The 15,108-nt window shown below is 39.9% G+C and overlaps 1 protein-coding gene across 4 annotated transcripts in view; it reads right to left on the reverse strand.

Annotated features, from left to right (window-relative positions):
* Positions 1-15,108, reverse strand: part of N4BP2 (NEDD4 binding protein 2) — a 1,530,410-nt gene that overhangs the window by 790,495 nt on the left and 724,807 nt on the right. For all 4 annotated transcript variants that reach the window (XM_085642232.1, XM_085642233.1, XM_085642234.1 and 1 more), the window contains one exon: positions 8,904-11,353. In XM_085642232.1, coding sequence (XP_085498358.1) covers positions 8,904-11,353 — 2,450 coding nt within the window. The remainder of the gene's footprint in view (positions 1-8,903; positions 11,354-15,108) is intronic.

Genomic DNA, 15,108 nt, shown 5'->3' on the forward strand with positions numbered 1-15,108 from the left:
TTCCTTCCGTGGTATGGAAGAGGAGGAGGTGCCTTGAAACAAGGGTATAACCATGTTGGACAATATACAGTAACCATTTGTCTTTGGTTATGCTAAGCACCTCTTCAAAACAATCTGTAATACTTCCCTCCCAGTGAAATGGTGTAAACAGAAAGGGAAGTGGGAAGTAATTGTCTGTTATTCTGGGGTTTACTGTCAAAATCTGGTTAATGCTGTGAACCGCAGCCCCATAACGACTTATTTGGTGGTAATGTAACCCCGGTTGGTGCTACTGCTGCCCTTGTGGCTGTCAGAAAGAGATTTGCATCCTTTCAGGCTGATATGGGTGCTATCTTCTGTGTCTGTACTGATATCTAAAAGATGTATTTTCTTTCAGAATAATATCCTTCAAAGTCTCTACCTCCACCTTCCTTCTCTACATCTCTTTGTCTATGTGTGGACCGGAGAGGACAGATACAGAGAATCAAGGGTATAAGATATTTTGTTATGAATTGTTCCTTATTGAAATTAGGCTAATTAATGAGAAGCTATGTCATGTAATAATGAGGCAATATTTTGAAGATGCACTAATCACCTGGTTTACACCAGAAGACCCTCATGAAAGATTTCTAGAAAGCTTTATTTATTTAATTAATTATTTTAGGAGTTTTATATAGTGCTGGCCAGTCCCGAGGGTATCGGAGCGCTTTACAACAAATTTTAATACAAGAGTCACATAGTAAGACGGAGGTATATATATTGGTTCGGAAGTCACAGCGTGCTGTGCCACACTGAGGAAGGGAGTTCTGCGATACCTCGATGGGTGCACATTGTCATTGGGCTGAACCTCTTTCAGGGGGGAAGAGGTACGGGGAGCAGGAAGAGGTAGGTCTTAATGACAGTGTCAGGGTGCTGTATAGTGCATGCTGGTTCGCTTTGGCATCGGTTCTCGGTTCGGGAAGGCACAGTTGAGGAAGAGGACTTTTAGGAGTTTCTTGAATTTTACAAAGGAAGGGATAGTCCTGATATACGCTGGGATGGAGTTTCAGATTTTGGGAGCGCTCCCAGCAAAGGATTGAGTAGCTGTTTTTTTTTGCGTGTCTTCATAGGGATGAGTAGTAGGGTATTGGAGCTCCTGAGGTTCCTAGCCTGACCGGCCTTCTTGAGTTTGGAGGCCAGGTAGTCCGTTCCCTGTGTGCAGGGCTTTGTGCGTGAGGCAGGCGGTTCTAAAACTGGCGCGCATTTCGACTGGGACCCATTTTAGTTCTCTGAGTGCGGGAGAGATGTGTTCATATTTCCTAACTCCGGTGACCATTCTGGCTGCTGCATTGAGAGTAGTTTTATGGGGAGCTAGGTGTGATTTTGCTGTGCCGGTGAGGACTGCATTCCCATAGTCGAGTCTAGATAGCACCAGTGATTGAGTGGCTTGTTTGAGGTCCTTGGGCGGGATGAAAGGTTTTATTTTGTTGAGTAGCTTCAGATTGAGGAAGGCGCTCTTTGCGGACTTCTTAATGTGTTTGGACATGTCGAGTTTTGCGTCTAGGGTGAGTCCTAAAGATTTTACAGAGCTGGCCAGCGTGAGGTTGCCGTTGAGAGTATCGATTGCTTTTAGCCATTCCTTAATATGCGGGTTTTCTTCTTTGTTGGAGATGAGGAGGATTTCTGTTTTATCTTGGTTGAGTTTTAGGTGGTTTATTTGTAGCCATTATTGAACTTCTCTTAGGGTGTCGTTGAGTCTCTGAATGTCAGCGATGGAGGAGGTTTCCAGATAGATCTGGGTGTCATCAGCATAAAGGTGGAAGGGGATGTGATATGGCTGGTGCATTCCTCTTGTAAAAAAAAAAAAAAATTGTTTATCAAAAAAAAAAAAAGGTGGAATGGGCTGTTGGCTTTTTTGAGTAGGTTGGTGAGGGGTTCCATGTATATATTGAGGGGAGAGTACTGAGCCTTGAGGGACACCTCTGCTGACGGGGTGTAGGTCGGACATAAAGGTTTGATTATTATCCTTTGGGCGCGGTTGTGTAGGAAGAAGGAGAACCAGTGTAGGACCACCTCATCTGCACCTACCCTTTCTTGGAGAGCCTTGATGAGAAGCTTGTGGTCTACCGTATCAAAGGCTGCCGATAGGCCCAGGAGAATGAGTATGCAGCGTTGGTCAGTGTCAAGAGACTTGTGGATGTCGTCCACTATGCTAAGGATCGCGGTTTCGGTGCTACAGCCTTTTCTGAAGCCCGTTTGGTGGGGGTCTAGAAGGTTGATGCTGTCCATGTGCTAAGTCAGTTGTAGGAGAACGCACTTTTCCAGGATTTTGGATACGGGTCTGAAGTTGTTGAGGTTGTTGGTGTCGAGGCCTGGTTTCTTCAGTAGTGGCGTGACTTGGCCGACTTTGAGGCAGTCTGGTATGATGCCGGTTCTCAGGAAGCAGTTTATGACTTGCACCAGAACGGAGCTAGGGAGAGTTTCAGTTTTTCCCTTCATTCTTTGGATGGTCATCTGCATACATCTTCATGGACTCCTACAAGGCTCTATTGTAGCAGCCTAGCAAGAGAGTTGCATTTGTCTGTTTTAATGTCCCTATGAGCTGCCCACTACATTTCTGTTTAATGCACCTTGTCTTCTGCTCTTCCTAAACTGAGACATAGTTGATTCTTAGGTTGACACTTTCCATCCTAGAAACACCAGATCTTGACCAGGAGGCTTCAATTTCTTTAACAGCCAGTGCCACTTCTCTGTTGCCAGGGAAAAGGACTTTACTAACTCTGCAAAACCAGGAACCAGAGGGCAAAAAGCCTTAAATAAGGCCTGTACTGCTGTGTCTCAAAAAATCAGATGTCTGAGGTGTCTCCATGGGGATATTCAACTTCGCTGCCGCTCTTAACAATATCTCTTGGGAGGTGGAAATGTCATCTACAGGTGAGAATCTATATAGGAGTCAGGTGATGACAGAGTGTACGAAGTAGAGACCGCACACCAAAGAGCTTGAATGAGATTACAAAGAATACGGCAGCGATCTCTTTCTTTTTTCTTTTATGTGGTGATAACACCTGGAGTTACAGGAACCTTTTTAAGATAGGTACCAGATAAGTTCCCTAAGCTTTTTCGGTAGAGGCAAAGATTTCGGCAAGATGACAACTATCACCACTGATAGTAGAGGTGAAGGCTCAGTGTCTGCACCAGATTTTCTGGAAGAAAAAAGATCGGCAAAATTGGATTCCCCAGAGCACATTCGGAGCACAAGTACATTCTTCTTGAGGTACTTCCTTTGATACTAATTTGTAGGTCAACATTCAATGTCTTAACAGTGAGTGCCTCGACGTCAAGTGTTTTGAGTGTCATGTCTTGAGAGCGATGGTGTACTCGATGGAGACAATGGGCCAGTCTGTGGAGTTGGCATTGGCATCAAGCCCGTCTTTGACAGTGAAGAGTATGGAATGCCACCTGACTTTGACATTGGTTTCCTAAATATTAAATGGCTGTGATGGGGTGGTGTTTCTTGTGCCTATTCCTTTCCCTGGATCTCCCCCTTCGAGATTCCTTAAGGACTGAGAATGCAGGAGGATTAGAAAGAGCTCCTAACATGGCTGCTCCTGCACCTTTCTGATCTGTTGTGTCTAGCCGTCATCCTACAGCCTGCCCTGGGGCAGATGCACTCACGATATTTTATGGTCCTTCTAGACTCTGTGGCCGACTTTGAGAGACAGATTACACACAGAGTATATGGGTAATTTGGTGCCTTTTCCCTACAGCTGGCACACTTTACAAAGAAGGAATTGCATTTTCATGAGAAAATCATGGGTTGAGAAAACAAATTTACCTCAAAAGACACGTAAAAGATCCAAGGACAACAAGTGAAATGCGACAGGTGCAGAACATAATTATTTTCTGACAAAAAACAGGGTATAGAAACCCCCAAAAGTGTTTTGAGATCCTCTCAGCACCAGCAGGAAAATTAACTGTTGGTCTCTAGCAGTTGCTAACATCAGACATGATGGGATAGAGAAAGCTACTACATTTTTTAAATGGACACTCTCCGTATTCTCTAAGCCTTCAGATCTGCTACCTATTTGTGTGCATTTCTACATGTTTTCAGCTGTTAGTTTTAGTATGTAAATAAAAGGACTGGAAAACACTTTAGACACAACAAATTGGTCTGTTGATGGGGCGGCAGAGTTTTCGATGTTAATGGTAATACTTTTTGTACGTGTCAATTCCCCATTGATTGTCTAACTGCTGTTATTTATTGCTATTTTTTTTTACTTCGGAATAAGTTTCAATTAACACATATCCATCCACCCATTTGAGGTAATTAACGACTTTCATCTTAAAAGCTTGATTGGATGGCTTAAATTTAAGGATAAGAGATGTATAGTTGCGAATGAATCCAACCACTCAGCATACAACTATCAACATGACAAGGGACACAACGTAAATGTTACGTAAAAGCAAAATGCTGAACTTCACATGTATAATCACTCTCTGCACTCTCTCCTCAAGAAAGAATTTCAGCCCCTCCAAGAGAGTAACTCCTATCACAACATGAGATACAAAGCTGAGTAGACTAACTGTTGTCTGCCTGAGGTACTGCAGAACTGCTGAAACAGCAAGAACTGCAGTCACAGCTAAAATTCCTCCAGGAGATAAAGAAATAGGGCAACCTGAAAAAAGAAGGATCCAAATAAACAGTAACATCATACCCTTTACTGAAAATGAGACAGCCTACGGATTGGTTGAGACAATAAAAGAGCAATGGTCATGTACTACATCTGACTTTCTCTGGTTAACTCCCTGTGTGAGCAGTACTGAAATTGCCACAATATGCAAGGCTGCAAAACAGTCCGTAGCTGGATATTTCAAATGTGATTCCTGTGGAAACTTGATTTAAGCTTTTACCTTTCACTTCCACTGATGTTTTCATTCTCTCATTATTCCAAAGAATAAAGGACATGTGCAGTGTTACCTTCTTGTCTAATACATATAAGGCTTGATTACAAATGCCATGTAGATCCTGATTGGGCAGATAATTGTCACTGGCCACAGATTGGGTGCATTTAATCTGCAGAATGTGGTTGCTAAAGGCAGTAATGAAGGAACCAGGAGAAACAGGACCAGAATTGCCAACTGCCCTGGAAATCCTTCACTACTTAAGGAACCTTAGGCTTCAACACATAAGAACTGTTTACTCCAAGGGATTAATAATGCGACGGTTACTGGCTATTTGGAGGTTTGGGAGGTGGATATTTAACAAGGCTGGCATCGGTCCCTCATAATGAGACCCTTTGTGGAATGTATGAAACAGTTGAATTACATATTAATACATTTAAAGTTAGGAATATTCATCATATGCTTCTATAGAAATTAACAAAATGCTTTCACTTATTGTACCTTAATACAGTGTACATATACATTTAATGGAATAATTACCCTTCATTAGGAGATATTTTACTGCATTATACCGCAATTTAATGCTTAATGAAATCGAGGTCTCTGAGGTCTTCCGATTCTTGCATGAATCCCCTCTCATAGAGTTGGCCTCACTAAGACTGGCTGCGTGGAAGAATCAGAAAGACCTCATGCTTTTCCTGTCTGTCTTGTTCTTCCTAATAACCAACTTGTGAGGTCACACCCTAACATGGAGCTGCCCCCCCCCTCCCAAACCTTCACGTTTCCATACGTCATCCATCAAAAACACCTTTCACACCTTTGTGATTCAGCCATGCTTCCAAAAACATTCAGTGTACCATTTCTGTTTCTAAGACCTCTTGATATGAGGGTTACCTCCATGTAAACCATGCACCTCGCTTTATAATGTCATTCACTTTTAGCCACATTCTCCTAAGGGCCTGTTCATTCTTAGCCTCAGTTTATGATCACTTGCAATTTTCAGTGTTGATTTTCATAATTTAGTTTTGCAATTTAGCACTTCCTACACTGAAATTCTCTGGCCTGTGTGATTGCTCTGATTCACTACCTAGGACTCCTCTTCGGCCCCTGGATCTTCTACTAGGTTCTTCTCTGTCCCCTTCTTAATAGGGGGGATTAATTCCACTAATACCCGTGTTCACTAGTCCACTGTCACTATTTGCTTTCCTTCAGGAGTTTTAAGCTATCTAACTTTCCACCAAAGTGTCTGCGACTGACTCTTTTACCCATTCAAAAAAATGTGTTCTCTCTTCTGTCCAACCCCAGGCCTTTCAAAGAGTCTCAGCCAACATGGCCTTGACCTTTTCGTTTACCAGTATAGTTGTAAGGTACAGTAGCACATACTGTAAATGTATCCCTATGAGTTTCGCATTCACCATTTGAAAGGTTTTGTGTGCTAGTGATTCATAGATTAGCTGGCTCATTTTTACACAGCTTGGGGATATCACAATCTTTGCAAATGAGGGGTCTTACAAATTGGGCTCCTAGCACCGGTCTGGACACTGGCAGTTTCCATGATCTTTCACCATCAGGCAGTTGGACAGTATCTTATCACTTATATCTGCATCTAGACAGTGTAATCTCCACTTTGTGTAATTCTATAATATAGATGCTCATTTTCTTTACAACGTTTTCCAGCTCCCAGGTGCAAAATTTACAATAAAACCGAAGATTCTGTTTCCATGATATCGGTATCCAGCAACCCCTTTGAGTCACTAATAGCTTTAAAGATTGTAATGGTAGAAGTAATTGTATTGTCATCAGTGTTGAGCATTTTTGAGGAGCTGAGCTGAGTTGAGTTGTCTTTAGCATTTCATTCAGCCTGGCAAATTTATCTAACTTCCTGTACTGCAGGACTTCCTCACTTTTATGTGGTACTATAAACTATCCTAGTGTAAGGTTAGGGAATAGTTCAATCAGTGGTATTTCCTAGGCTATTCCCAGCAGTGTCTCTCGTGTTTTCAGACAGAATTCAGTTTCTGGTTTGTGGTCACTGCTTTATCCAGTATTATCATTTTTCCCTCCATCGTAGGGCATTTCTTTAGTACCTCTACCCAACTTGGTTCCCTGTATCTTGTTTCTATCTATACCACTTCCTGTTTCCACCCTCTACTCAGACTCAAAGAGATTAAGTAGATGTGGCATGTTCCTTGGTTTCACTCTGGTTGCAATCTATCTGCTCTATATCTCAACTATTCATTCCTCAGTCTCTGCGTTCACCTTGTTTATGAAACTGCCACTAGGGACAGAAGGATGTTTTCATTTTGTTACTAGACTGGGGACCAAGGTTTTGAATTATCAGAAAACGAAGAGCAAAGTGTCATGTACTCAAAGATCACAGCTCGAGAGCTGATCATTGTCAGGGTCAAACTGGCCTATAGAGCAGTCAAGCAGTTCTCGATGTGCTGGTCTGACAGGTCAGCGTGTGGGCTGGCTTTTTGGCTGTTTGTTGGCCTACTTTATGATCTGCTGAGATTGTGTTTACTGTTAATTCTCCTAATGTTACAACACTGCCTGCAACAAGTTCAAATCCATGCATAGGAAAAAATGTATACAGGTTGTCTTTAAAGTTAAAAACCAACACAGTTTAATAACGGGGGCCACTTTTATTTTGGTACCTGGGCCTATTTTCCGCCCTAGTTCGAGCCTGGTCATTGTGCTCTGCAACACATGATCATATATCATGGTGCAGGTTATGAACACACCTCAGTTCCAGCTTATGCAAATGCAGAATATAAACTGAGATTCAAACGAGGGGGTGGGGTGGGGGGGCTAAGGAAACCACTAATTTACATGGTAATATGCATCACATCTATGAGCTTTCTGAGCTCATACATTTTAAGTGACCAAGAACACTCACAGATAATGTATACATCAACACCCAGTTTGTCTCGCTCTCATCAGGGTCCAAATTTATTCTGCTTATACCCTCATTCTGTCTGGCCCCTGATGCTCTCCTTCTACCATCTATTTCCAAAAACAGTTGTGCTTGCAGGTTAGTGGTATACCTTTTCCACCAAAGGAACCTTTTAACACCACAATTTTCTCACTTTGTAGGCCAAGGTTGGTCTTACTATCACAAAGGGACTCGACAAACCACCAGCAATCTTTGTACTGGGTCTTATAGGATGTTATTCCAGAAGGCAATACACATCCTCACACATCCCTTCCTTTTCTTTTTCCTGCCTGCAGAAATTTGTTGGAGTGCATCCATTATGAAACCTCCTACATTAATAAAATGTATATACATAAAAAATCATAGTGAAAATTATCAAATGGTCTGTAAATATAAAGGAATTTGAAATTGGATGAGAACAATTAAGTTGGTATCCTTAGTTTGATTCATAAGACCACCGCAAATACAGCAAACAACATCTAGTATGGACGATTGGTGGCCTCAATTGAAGTACTGGTATGTGCTGAGAAAAAATACAACATGCATTATGAGCAAAACAATACAAAGAGATAAGCTAAAATGTAGCATATTGCTTTATCTTCAAAAATAAAACCAAAATTAAAATTTTAAAATCCAACCTTGCCATTAAAATAAAACATTTGATTTTTGTATATTTTATGTTTGAAAATGAACTAAAATATTTAATATTTTGTGTATTTGTTTGATTTATATTTGTTTTGCTTTTTTTGTATAGTTTTGAGGTTTAAATCATAGAAACTGATTAGGACGGGGTCCCCAGTTTTTCAGTAATTATTCAGTGGAGGGCCAAATAAGTCAAAAGTTTGTGAACTGCTGCTCTAGTGTAAATATATGTCACAGTCATCATTGTTCACAAAATTAATTTACCATCAATATTGAAAGATTGCGCGTGACTGCATATACGATACCAGTAAAGGCTTCTTTAGTGTACAACAGTATTTTAGAATACCGGGAAATATTCACATTCAAAGACACAAACTATAGAACAATGCTTATAAAATGTTTTTACAGGTCAGCAAAACTCTAATATACATGTAGTTAGAATAAAAAAAAGATTAACGATACATACCTAGACCAATTCCCACAGGGCCAAATAGTTCACTGAGCTGAAAGGCCAATTCAGGAGGTAAAGACAGCTGGAGGCAATCGATATTCATGGACTTGCGTGAGAAGTTATTTGAATTTTGAGTGTTTATCCTGGATTCTTGGAAATGCATTTTATTTACTTCATCAAGTCCCTCAATACAAGCATTTCTGGACTCAACAATGTGGTGTTGTGAGTTACCTAAAGCTTCTGGATTTTGTCTTACAGGACAAATGTCATGTTGCACTTGGAATTTTTCAAAATCCTGGCTGAAAAATTTATTGATTTCAGATTCCACAGAAATAGTTGATAACGTGTCATTCAAACTGAATTTCTCTAAGAGAGAATTGTTGGCAAGAGAACAAGCACTCATAACATTTATTCTTTGTATTTCAGGTTCTTCTAATAAGGGATGATCTTCATGTTCATCAACATTTTGTAGACCGATGTGAGCATCCACAGAAACAGAAGATTGAGGACTATTTTTTACTAAGACCTCCATGTCAATGCTGTATAAATCATCATGCATATTACATAATTCTGTTACAGCATCACTTGATGGCTGGCTCATTACCAAGTCTTCTTGTTCGTTTTTTGTTTCTGGAGTTACTTCTCGTATTTCACTTTCAGTACTGGCAAATATGGCCATTATGCTATGTTTGCATTTAGCCAGCTCATTAGTCTCCTCCAAAATGTCCTTGTTAACTTTGTTGCCTGAATGCAACCTCAATTGTGGCTTAAAAACAGCCTGATCTACGTTGATTTGACCAAATTCTTCTGTATCCATTTCATAACCTAATTTGGACTGTGAAACAGTTTGATTTTCTTCACAGCTTTCCATTTTTCCTTGTTTACTTGATTGTAAGACTGTCACATCTGAAATCAAATTAGTTTGATAAGCATCAAAATGATAAGATCCCCCTATATCATCTTCTCTGTGTAGCTTTTCCCCAGAGTCTAGCAAGAGATTCGTAGCCCAACCAATGTCTTTGTTACACCTTTCATATAGGTCTTTCAAAACATCGAATGAAACTGATCTGAACATCCTACACAAGTCCTTTAGATTTTCTATGTTATCTTCGTCAATAAGCTCGCTTTCCTCTACATAAGTGCCTTTATCATGCATTACTCTATATGGGATTATTTCTTGACATTCTGCATCTGTAGTTATATTTATGTTTGATGACTGAAATCGATCTACTTTTCCAATTAAAACTTTCGAAGACTCAGAAACAGTTGTTATTTTTTTCTCTAGTCTCCAAAGAAGTGCAAATTCTTGAGGCTCAGTTTGTGAGCTGGCACAGAAACTGCTTTCAGAAATTTCACCTTCTGAGTTATCAGTAAGAAGCGGATCTCTCCATTCCGAGAAACAGGTGCTATTTTTAGTAAAGGTAAAGGCAAGTTTGCAAGGTTTGGAAGCTTTTCTATTTTGAGAACTGCTTTTCTGGGTATTATTTTCACATGTTGCTGTTTCATCATCTTGAAAAGTTGATGTCTCCGTCACCATCTGTTTTCTTGTATTGTCTGATGTCCCCTGAAGGTCGACATCTGGGCACGAATCACTTGAATTTAGCAGGTTACCAGATTCAACATTTTTGTTCAAACTGGTATTTTGTGCATTCAACTTTTGTCTCTGTTCCAGTGTTAATGCGGTAGGCCAATCTCCTTCATTGTTCTTTAAATCGGGTATAACAGTATCATTTACATCATGCACATCAGAAACCATAACGGGCTCTGAGATTATCTCTCTACCATCTTGACTCTCAATAGTATCCACTGATTCTTTGTGCAGCGGTTCCGCCGGAATATTAATTAAGCTCCCCTCAGACTCCCTTCCTGCTTGAGTGCTTGATTCAACAGGCTGTAGGCTGACATCTTTCAATACATCACAATTCGTTTTGGACAGTGTTGTCCTTTTTATTCTTTGAGTCCTTTGACCCATTGATTGTTCTACTGGCCAATCACCAACAAAATTGAGCAGTTCTGGTCTTAAGGAAGGTGGAATAATAGTACTACACTCTATGTCAAGTGACGTTTTTGAGGGACCAGAGGCACTGTGTGCTGTCTTCTTTGGAACAGGAAGAGTATTCACAACGACGGTCTCTTCACTTGGTATACATCCGCTGCTATTTATTGCCACAATTTTGTGAACGATTACATTTTTCTTTATACACTGACTTCCCACTGATAAATCCTGTCTGGCACAACTACCACCTGAAGAACTAATTGTCCTGTTTTCTTGGGCCAGCCCACTATTAACAGCAGCATTCTCAGTCTCGTTTTCCATGTCTTTCTGTTGTTTGTACAAGTCCTCTGTAGTCTGCCCAGTATAAGTTTCCAAAAACAAAGATGAATCATTCCTCACTACATTCTTGTCTTCAACTCCTTGATCTTTGTCTTCTTTTGATGAAGCAGGAGCCAGGGTGTCTGTTTTTCTAAAATACAAACAGTGCATGAGAACATGCAAACATTAATTTAGGTAAGCAATCTTCACTGTGTGACCTGTGACTATAATACAACTTTGATGCAATCTTTCAGTACACATGAATACATATGAGCGGCATACTTATTTTAATGTCTGTTTTTTTAAATGCTGTCTTTACTCCAGGTTAGGGATCTGCACATCTTTAGCGAGAAAGAGCAAAATGTCTGTAAATATAGGTGCAGTCATTTGCTAAAGCCTCCTACCTAAACTACACAGTCTAATTAAATTCGATTTCAACTACAAAAATAGCAAGATGATGAATATGGCACATTAGTACTAAAGTGACGTAGAGATTATTCAGCTGAATTTAGCAATATTGGAAGGGGGAAATTAATGTATAATTAATTTGGGTTTGGAAGATCCACGTAGTTCATCTAATGCTTACCTGACCTTGATAACAACTCCTTCTCAGTAAGTATACCCTTAAACGCTGTTTTCAAATACACCTGCCGCACATAAGCCACATGCCTGGAGGCATGTTGGAAAATGTTAATATACCACGCAAACAATTAGAGATTACAAAGACACACTGACAGTCATCTCTGAAGGCTATTTTCGCTGTGGGAACTGCAACCTTTGTTGTTTCACAGAAGACCAAAAATAGATTTCCAACGTAACAGTTCAAAGAAAAGCAGGATACATTATTTCATAAATTATAAAACTACACAATCTAGAAATACTAACAGGTGTGGTTGCGAAAAAATCTATGTGAAGAACAAGGACGTCGATTCAATGAAAGGCCACAGGGAATACAAGTGACATCACACAACATTTATCGCCCACTCCTGATGATATCACGTGGTTATTCCATGATGAGGGACTAGAACAAACTGGAGGAGGAACCACAGAAATGAATCAGGGAAGGGGGAAACTCTACTTCCTGTCTGTTTATGCTACAGTCTTCCAGGGATCCTGGCCCCAGAGACCAGGCGTAGAATAGGCAAAGCCAAGCGTATGGGAACAACACTGACCATGAATAGCAATACTTGTTATTAGAACACTGAAGTCAGAAACAATAACGGTCAAGCGAATTTGCCGATTTCTTCTGTTCGATTCAGCTAACATACTTAATACAAATACTGATGTTCACGTAGTTCAGTTGTAAGTTTTTTTCTTTCCTATGAGTCACAGCAGTAGGCTGTGTTCTGCTCAGCATAGCCGTAACAATAAAAGATGCAAGTTAAAAACAATCCTTTAGCCAAAATTAGTTTACATCAACGAGTCAACTTCCTAATAATAATAAATAAAACATTTAAATGATAAATTTACCTTTACAATGTTCTAAATAAAAACATTGATCATTTTAAAATAAACACAATTTCTCACAAACCTACCATTGCAAGGTGCAAAAAGTGCATTTAACAGAAGAATCGCGATAATGCAGGAGACTTGCTGATCTTATACCTGTCTAGTGAGTAAACATGCTTGCCAGATGTATGAATTCACTTGGAAACATATTAAGGCTTCACCTGTTCTATAACTAAGTAAATGTGCGGCATTGGGGATTATGATGCTATAGTACTTGAATAAACGTTACAACCATTTGCTGTGCAATGCAAGTGACTTGGTACAAAAAGAATGAAGTGCAAAATATATTCTATACCACCTACCTCACAATCACCGAGCCCATCACAGTATTTAATTAGAATCCATTTAGTGTTAAGGCCTAGTGTGGAGAGTTAAAAGCCTACATTTAAGATACAGTGTAGGGCAAGCATCAGATTGTATGTAATGGAAATGTTACTTACTTGTAATCTTATTTGTGCATTGTAGGAATCCTCACTGAAGTTATAAATGTAGAATATTCCAACCCAGTTGCGGGACTTTGGAACACTTCTTAATGAATACTACATAGTCATTCTGTAGTGGGAGGTAGGCACCTTAATGTTCAGCGTAGTGATACTGCCATGAACAGCAAGACAGGGTGGCATTTACTGCTCTTTTCGTGTGTAAAGAACTTCCTCATATATAGCAGTAAGACCACCTTGCCGCACCTAGCAGAAATAACTGTGCTCCATTATCTAAAAGGAAAAGGTGCATGTCAGGGCAGTATTGCAGAAACTGTGTTGTAGTGACATTAACTAGGCCATTGGTTTCCACATATAGCTTTACAGTGTGGGTGACAGATAACATCTACAGTTCTTTTCAGGGTTCCACAGCTTCCATTTCAAAGCATGCACTGTGCCAGCAGTTTGATTCGCAGCCCAAGATCTTTTTGAACAGCAATACTAACTATATTGTGAACACAAATGCTAACAGTAACACTGACAACCAGGGAGAAGGGAGGGCTGTTTATGACTTCAGTGAGGATTCCTATGATGCAGAACTAGGATTACAATAACATTTCCTTCTTCTTAGTAGGATCCTCGCTGATAGTAATAATGGCAGAACAGAATGGAAATCATAGCCCACAATCTGTGGTTGTCAATAAATTATAAGCAGCAGTCCATTACTCGACAGACCTATATCACCTCAAAAAATGCCAACCAGATTTCACAATGCAGACTGATGTAGTACAGTGACCGCTCTTTAATTCTCCCCCAAGTAATATTTCCTGGAAAAGATGTGTGCTAATCTCCAGGGGCTGCCATACCAATCTTAGCCAGAGGTACTTTCCTTACCCAGGGAACAGATACTGCTTAAACGTATGTAGAATTAACTCCAGAGTTCCTAGGTAGAGACTTTTAAGCTAACGCATAACAACAAGCAATACATGAAACTATTCACCTGGTTATAGTGTGCTTTGAGGAAGCCATGCCATTTCTGAGTGGACCATAAATACCAATTAATGAAGTGATCTCTCTGCTTGAGAAAAATAATTACACAAAAATACTCGTAGTGTTATCATGTTATCATTTGGTGTATATGCAAGTCTAAAACGACCTTAGGTAACAAAAGAAGGTGTCTGTAACACATTGACTGTGTGTGATTCTATTGAAGAAAGATTTGGGAACTCATCAACTTTTCTCGCCAAGTGATTGCCACTAAAAAGCTACCTTTCAGGGAAGGTGCATGAGGCCTTATGTAGGGTCCAAATTGAGGAGCCATCAATTTGGATAAGCCTTATATTCAACTCCCCTGGAAGAGGGCAACGTCTAATCGGTGGATAAAGTCTTCTTGAATCCTTTCAACAGGTCTTTTATATTAGTATTTTAATCATAAAGAAAGATCTGTGAGCTCATCACTTTCTGAATGCTGCAATAGAAGCAAGATGAACTTTAATAGAAGCGTACTGTAGTCTCAGTTGGCCCACATGGAGTAGATAAGGAATGATTATAACCTCCCGACAGTTTATAGACCATGGTTGCTTCTCAAGAATAATATGAAAAACCTCTTCCATTTAAATGCTTAAAAATCCCTTATGGAAGAACATTTAGCCTTTTTAAGAATGTTGATACATTCTAGCAGAAAATTAAAATGATTCATTTAAATAAGTCTGAAGCACACCCGTTTTTGCCATAGATTTTAGTTCATCATTCTTTTCTCTAGTTTGGCGTGCATACACTCTTTGTACGCTCCGCTCCTAAGTGCATAATTCTAACAATTCATCACGAAATTGTGACACGCCGTTTACGTGTCGCAGAAGAGTTATACCGATCGAGATTGAATGCTTGGTTTAAAAATAGGTACGTAGGTAGATTGAGTGGTTTCTACATGGCGTTTGAACTTGGTGGTTATACCGATCGAGATAACTGCACAGTTATT

This window comes from Triturus cristatus, chromosome 2_2 (genome assembly GCF_964204655.1).
Source record: "Triturus cristatus chromosome 2_2, aTriCri1.1, whole genome shotgun sequence".
NCBI classification, from domain to species: domain Eukaryota; kingdom Metazoa; phylum Chordata; class Amphibia; order Caudata; family Salamandridae; genus Triturus; species Triturus cristatus.